A 7,840-nucleotide genomic window follows, 5' to 3' on the forward strand; every position below is an offset into this window, starting at 1 on the left:
ACAAGGACATGTGAGGCCCTTTGGAACTGAAACACGGCTTGCGGTTTGTTCCATTTCAATATTCCTGACCGAACATCCAGAGTTCATAAAACAACAGTTACGTTCTTAACAATCATTGCTCTGAAACATTGAGGCACAGTGATATATATATATATAAAAAAAAAAAAAAAAAAAAAAAAGTATATACACCGGTAAATATATATATCTTTACAGTGTACAATCAACAGTCAAGTTGTTAAGTCACCTTTCAAGATTTTATTCCATGTTATTGTCATTGCACAGCACAAGCACAATATAACTAAATTAAGTTGGCATCTCGCTTCTGCAATTTGACCTTTTCCTGAATGGAACCTCCAGTTGGGGTGGGACTCAACTCCAAGAGGAATCGTTTCAACAAAGGACTTTAGCCTAACATCACAGTCACGCTCCTTGTTGCCGCCATCTTTGGTCAGTATTCAAATAAGAGTCCATCCTGGCGTCAAGTCACACCCAAGCAGGATTCATTTCTTTGCAGGGACAGCGCACATCAACTCCATATTTGGCCAGTCTGCTAATTTTAAATGTCAGTCCCTGGGCAAGGTGTTACTAAAACCATTTAAAAGTGAAAAGTTACAATCAAAAAAGGATATGATAACGTTACTAATAATATTAAACAAGATGGTGTCAAGTCATGGAAGCAAAACACTATTGTGATGTTTCATGATGACTTTGAACAATCAGGTACCTACCGTATCTGGTAATTCTCAACTGAACCCTTCAGACAATGAGCCGTCTAACCAAATTTTTTCAGACAGCCTGTGTATTTGCAGCTGTAAGCCAATCCAAACATCACTGGAAGTGTGAATGTGATACTTCATCTTAAGTACTCAATGTCTACTATGACTGTATATGTAAACTATGACTGTACAACCAAATAGATACATTTTGTTCTTCATCTGAAGGATTCTGTGTTGGGTTTCAAATTTGTTTCTTTCAACAAAATTCAGTGTACGCATTTGTGTGTATTTAAAGCTGGGCGATATGAGAAAAAAATTAATATCACAATATTTAGAGGGACTTTTTGTATGTAGTACTATATCATGATATAACTACATATATGCATTGCATATACATATATCATACTGCATTGGTAATGAGTGTGATACAGTATCAAAATGAAACCACTTTTCAATTGAGTATTTCAGAAATCATTTTGTGAGAAATTTAATTTAATTTAGCTTTTTATTAATACATTTGGACAATAGAATTGTGCATATAAAAAAATGCCATGGTATGAAAAGAGAGACTCTTAACGATAAACATTGGTATATTGCCCAGCCCTAGTTCAGTGTAGTTTCTTATACAAGTTTTAATATGTTCACATCCACAGCTTCCCCTCCTGGTCTTCATGGATTATCCTCCTTAGTCAATAAAAATGTCTATAGAATTATAAAAAAAAATATATATTTACAATGAATGAGTCTCACTGACACTCAACAATTCCAGTAGGCCCAGTGAGTGGACAGAAAGACAACTAACCCAACTGAAAAGTCTTCGCTTTGGATATGCGTCAGCTAAATTACTAAATGTAAAAGTCTGATCACAACACTGATGTCCTCTGATTCTTTATGAGAATAACCCATGGTTTTTACATCAGATGATAAACATGATTGAAATGACACATTATTACAGAAAAGACTAAATCCTGGATGGAATTTTAACAGTGTGGCTATACTCACCTTCATGTCTAGTTCTATGTTACATAGAGAACAGGTATGAGGAAAGGTTCTGGGTGTGATGGCAGAATAGTCGCTCATCATCGCTGGTGTCGGCAGCGTCTTGGCTACCGTCGGTGCTGCCGGTGGTTTCAGGGGAGGCGGTGGCACTGTCATGTGGGCCAGAGGCGGTGGTGAGAGAATATGGGGAATATGGCTTGGGTTCACTTCACAGACCACAGTTAGCCGTTGGGGTGAGGTTGTTTTCGGAAACAGCTTCTTGGACCTTAAAATGGATTTGGGAGGTTTGAACTTCTGGTTGATTTGGTTGTCTTCCTCCTTTGGAGGAGATATTGGCTCCTTGATTAGTTTCTCAAACGCGTCTATGATTGACTTGCTGGTCTGCTTTAGCCCCTGTGATTGTTTAGGAGGGACTAAAGCTGGCTTCTTCAATACAATGGATTTGGGAGGTTTGGGCTCGAGGTTCCGGTTGTCCTCAGGTAGCTTTAGAGGAGATAAAGCTGGCTTCTTCAATAAAATGGATTTGGGAGGTTTGGGCTCGAGGATCCGGTTGTCCTCATGTAGCTTTGGAGGAGATATTGGCTCCTTGATCCGTTTCAGGAACGCGCTCAGGATTGCCTCTTGCCTTGTTTGGGGTCGTTTGGGAGGTTCTAGGCTTGCCGATGTCACTGAGCTCAACATGGATCCATATGAGTTGGAACCAGAAAAAGAAACCTGGTCCTGGGAAGAACCGGCACCACTAGATTTCACCATACCAAAATCTTTGGGTGGAGGTTCTCTACTAGGACTGCTACTACTGTAACTGTCCATCATCAACGTGTTTTCATTCCCTCCACTAATCTCATCCCCAAATCCTTCAGTATATTTACTAGAATGTCCATAGTCAATCACTTTACTTGGCTGGTGGAGGACGGGTGTCCATTCCTCTTGCTGCCTCAGGCAAACTCCAGAAGCTCCAACGTGCTGGTCAGATCCGGTCCTTCGCTGGCGGTCCACGTCCGACCTGCTGGCAGCTGCGGCCTTCTGGACTTTACGGCGGCGGATGTCTCGCAGTATTAAAGGGAGATTTTCAGGGGTGAATTCATTGTCATTATAGTCATTCAAGTGTTGCATGTCTTCGTTCTCAAGGCCAAAGATTTGAAGGATGTTGGCGGCAGATTCTAAGGTGTATTTGGGTCGGTTGCTGGTCAATGAAGATGAGGGCTGGTCAGACAATGAGTAATCCACTAATCCTGGTATAGAAGACATAGTGTCCCCTTGCTCATTGAATGCGATACGAGTGCCACCAGCACCACCACCACCAGCAGTATAACTAGTTGTCTGAAATAACTTTGAGGACTGGGGCGAGTGGGATAGGTCCATGTTTTTAAATACATTTGAGGACTGGGACGAGTGGGATAGGTCCATGTTTTGAGCTGAGAAAGAGGATGAGGAGAAATTGGATGTGGAGGCAGAGGAGGGTGCCCGGTAGCTTGACGACCAATCCATGGAGCTACGACCACCACTCTGCTTGCCCGAGTGTTCATCCAAACGTCCGAGTGATGTAGAGGAAGATGAGGGGTAACTGGTCGACCCCACACCCAGAGAAGAGCGAGTGTCCCAGTCTGAAGCCTGTTGCTGCTTCCGTCTCTGCTGCACCAGCTGGCTCAGTAGCTTTAGATCCTCTCGAGCTCCTCTGCTCTGCATGTCTAAGGTGCTCCCCGTGTCAGCTGTGTGCATAGACCCACTCTGCCCTGGTCCATAGCTCATGGTCCGGGAATGCATCGATGAGATCATTCCCCCAGGGTTGGTGGAAGGCCCGGAGGATGCTCTGGAGGATCCAAGGCCGGACCCGGAGCCCGGGTGAGAAGAAGCCCCAAGAGGGTCGATCCCTGCCTGGTAATCAGTGAGCTCATACTGCCCCTGTGTGGGTCTCTGAGCTCCAGGGGCGTAGGGGTTGTAAGGGGGATTGGACATGGTGTTAGCAGTCTTGAGAAGGCTGAGGAGTTCCTGGGGAAAGGGGCGTTGTAGGGAGATGGTGGGCTGGGGCGCTGGTTTTTCAGGTAACACCTCGTTGTTGGTGTGGTATCTGCGTCAGGGTGAGCTGGGCTTTGATGTGAGCCAGCTGCAGGGGGGTGGCCCTCTAGCCAATCAGAAGGGAGCTCCCTGTGAGCCCTTCTATTAGGGGGCTCGTTAGGGGCCCAGGGGCAGGAGCAGAGGCACAACGCTCTTAATACCAACGCAAAGCTGAAAAGTTTAGCAGACACAGAAATGGGGTTATTGAACTTCTTACTAGGGCTGCACGATTATTGCTAAAATGTGAATCACGAATTGAGATCACGATTCTCTCACACGATTCTTATTTTGTCATCATTTAAAAAAGTTAAGTAAAAAGTAAATTTTCTTTTTTAAATATATATATATATTTTTTTAAGTAATAAAAAAAAAATATGTTATCGTCATAATTTAGAAATGAGATTGCGACGCATAGGTCTATGAATCAAGATCGCCATTAATCGTGCAGCCCTACTTCTTACTATCATCATAATCATCATCATCTACAGCAGTCGTTTTCCAGAAGGGGGCCAGGTGGGTCACGGGATGAAGGTAAAAGCTAAGTAGCCTAACATCCTTATCAAAGTCAAAATAAATGTTGTGAGCAGAATATATTGTACAAGTAATGCAAATTTTACTTTTTGCCATCATCCCTTGACCCACGTGGTCCACTGCTGGGAACCCAAGTTTGATCATTGAAAATTACCGATCAACCAGTCTGAATCTGGTCTCCAATTCACACGTTCAGATCAGCCGTCTTCTTGTTTCTAGGGCTGTCCTCGACTAAATTATTATGTCGACCAACAGTCATTGAATTTGGCGACTAATTGATTAGTTGGTTTAATTGTCACATCTGTAAAATTGCGTTTCCCACATGCAATCATGCAGAATGACCTCTTTAAAATCTAGACTCTTAACAGAAGTGCTCATCATTCTTCAGGAATTGATTCATTTAAATATTTCCTAAGTGTAGCTTGCTAGTTCGAAGGCTTCCTTTTGTTATGGTTAATCCTAGAGAATGGGATTTTGAAAACAGTAAAAAAAAAAAAAAAAAAACAGCGAGAGGGGGAGAAATTCGACTGAAATAGTCAACCAATGGGAGGCTCATACTGAAATAGTCAGCCAATGGTAGGCTTATACTGAAAGTCAGCCAATGGGAGGCTCATACTGAAATAGTCAGCCAATGGTAGGCTTATACTGAAAGTCAGCCAATGGGAGGCTTATACTGAAATAGTCGGTTAATGGAAGGATTATACTGAAATAGTTGGTTAATGGAAGGATTATACTGAAAGTCAGCCAATGGGAGGTTTATACTGAAATAGTCAGCCAATGGGAGGTTTATACTGAAATAGTCAGCCAATAGGAGGCTTATACTGAAAGTCAGCCAATGGGAGGTTTATACTGAAATAGTCAGCCACACAAAGCATCTATAAGGCAGTGTTGTAGTCCAGTCACTAAATCTCGAGTCCGAGTCAGTCGCGAGTCGCCAATGTTCGAGTCAGAGTCCAAGTCTAAGTCACCAAAGAAGAGCCCGAACCGAGTCCCCATTACCCTAGTCCCAAGTCCAAGTCATCAAGGTTGAGTCCACTCCACAGATGTCTGTTGAAGTTTGAGGTTGTCCCGGCCTTCTCTTCAATAGTTTGTTTACATATCGAGCAGTGCTCTTGCTGGAATTTGATATAAAATCTGTAAGCAAAGCGCACAATTCGCGGTGTCTCTTTAGGCTTACGGCTACGGCTTAGGCTTACGGCGTGTTTCAAGGTCATGCAAATTCCGCCAATCCACGGCGTACAACGTTATTGAGATCATATTTAATTTTTCCGCCATGGTATTCATAATTCCCTCACCGAGCCTGGTCTGATACAGTGGGAGCCTGCACAACAGTGCAACGCTTCAATACCACCGCCTGGTGGATGATCGGGCGAGTTACCAAACCGGAAATGGATCGAGTCGATCTCTGTGCATCTGGGAAATGCGTCCGGCAGTCACATATTGTTGCGGGACTCTAGACACACATCCGTGTATATGGATCGCTGCCATAACTCACTAATCGATATGATTTGGCGTTTATTTCGCCATACAAACCGGAAATGGATCTAGTCAATCCACGTCAAATAAGTGAGATCTTTATCCTCCAGTCTCATCGGCGAACGGTAAGAGGACAGTAACGTTACTTTCAGCGCGATTGTTTATTATTATTAATGCAAACTGTAGAGCCATATGAAATCCGCGATCACGGAATCGCGGACGGAATCGCGGAATTGAGCAATAAAAATGGAATAGACTGTAAAAAATTATTATATATATATATATATATTTTTTTTATGTTGTGGGACTTGTACAGCACTTTGTTCAACTTTGTCAGTGCTGTAAAGTTTAAACCTTTTTAAATCTTAGACAAACAAAACACTTTGCTTTCATGAAATATTGTAAGCCGTCATTTGAGGCTTTATAAAAGCAGCACAATGAACACAAATCTGTCAGTGCCGAGTCCGACCTCATCTTAAATAACAAACAGCATTGCTTGTTGTAGTTAACAAAGAGAGGCAGAGTTGATTTTGCAAAAAAAAATATATATATCATTTATATTTTTATATTTTTTAATAATCAAATTTTATTTTCATATTCGAATCCCATGCCCATCGAACGAAGCTTCGAATATTTAAGACAGCCCTATTAAATGGACTGTTATATCTTATTAAATTGTAGACATTTATTCATTCCCACTTATTAGACACTATTTCTGATGGTAAAATGAGCGTACAAAGCAAAATACAGAATTCTGAAATATAAAAAAAACGAAAAAAACGGAATTTGGAAAAAAATTAAATGGAATTTGGAAAAAAATAAAACGGATTTCATATGGCTCTAGCAAACTGCTCTGATCAATATATCACCCATACTACATAAAGCATTTACTGACTATCACGGAATTATAAACGACCCCCCCCCCCCGTTCATCCGCGCATGATGAGTCATAACGTTTAGGATCGTATTCAGTTGGATTTTTTTATATAGCGTGTATCACGAATAAACTGCAATCGATAATCTATATTATGCGTTTAGGCCTATAACTAGCGTTCTAGGAATTAGTGCAGAAAACGATTAAAACATATTTATATTCTAGACGGTATTTTCGTATGAATCTATGAATGAAAAAGTATAACGTTCCTACATCCTGAACGATAGATAATCGATGTTGAATGGGCCATAGTAATGTCAATTTAACAATACAATTTAAAAAGTTATAGCCCTGCAAAGAAGGTGAACATCTCCATAGGCTTAGAGTGGTGGCAGAGAGTGGTATGAGAGGGGCAAACTGCGTGGCGGTCAATGTGTTAAGGCGAGACACTACAGGTGAATAGGGTAAAACATTTAACTAATAGATATCACAATGAAACTTCCCCAGTTGATTACTTTTTGAAGACTTTTTTGTATTACAAGTTTTCTGAAATTGTATGTTTAAATATGCAAATGAGGCATGCTCTACTTAAATCAGGGTTTCCGTTAGAAAAAATTGTTGCCGGTCTCCATGACCTGCAAGATTTCAATCTACCGGACAAATGAGATTAATTCCGGTCATAGTTTATTGAGCTTTAAAACAATTGATAGGCAGGCTATATAAAGAATGTCATCCTCAAGGCATGTAGATTTATAATATTATTACTTAAAACTAGGCTACTTTTGCGTATACAGTCATTAATTAATATATTCCAAATAAAATAAGTCCCTCGATACTCCGTGCTGCTGCTGACTTGAAATAAAATAGACCGCGTATGTGGGCAGTCGGTCCGACACTAAACAGCAGTCTGTTATAATCACATTTTTATGAGCTAACGAATTCCGTTATATTGGACATTTGTATTAATTATATCAAGCGAAGAACTGAGAAAGCAGAGAGACGGCAACATTATCGTGGTTTGCGTGACGACTCTCTCCACCTCGCAACGACTTATTTGCAAAGAGTATGGCGCTGCAGAGAAGCTGATTTAGCTGTTATTGGCTCTTTTCTGGGAACCGCACAGCAGCGCCCCCCACCCAACATTGGCTGAAAATGGCTGAATTGGAGTACTGCTGGAATACTGCATTGT

The 7,840-nt window shown here is 41.4% G+C and overlaps 1 protein-coding gene across 1 annotated transcript in view; it reads right to left on the reverse strand.

Moving 5' to 3' along the window:
• The window catches only part of LOC311243151 (uncharacterized protein), a gene marked incomplete at its 5' end in the record, with an annotated part of 42,505 nt that extends 38,834 nt beyond the window's left edge, over window positions 1-3,671 (reverse strand). The window contains one exon of the mRNA XM_084332263.1: window positions 1,719-3,671. Within this exon, the coding sequence (XP_084188389.1) occupies window positions 1,719-3,671 (1,953 nt within the window). The remainder of the gene's footprint in view (window positions 1-1,718) is intronic.
• Between the last annotated feature and the right edge of the window lie 4,169 nt (window positions 3,672-7,840).

This window comes from Notolepis coatsorum (genome assembly GCF_963971535.1).
Source record: "Notolepis coatsorum genome assembly, chromosome: 1".
Taxonomy (NCBI): Eukaryota; Metazoa; Chordata; class Actinopteri; order Aulopiformes; family Paralepididae; genus Notolepis; species Notolepis coatsorum.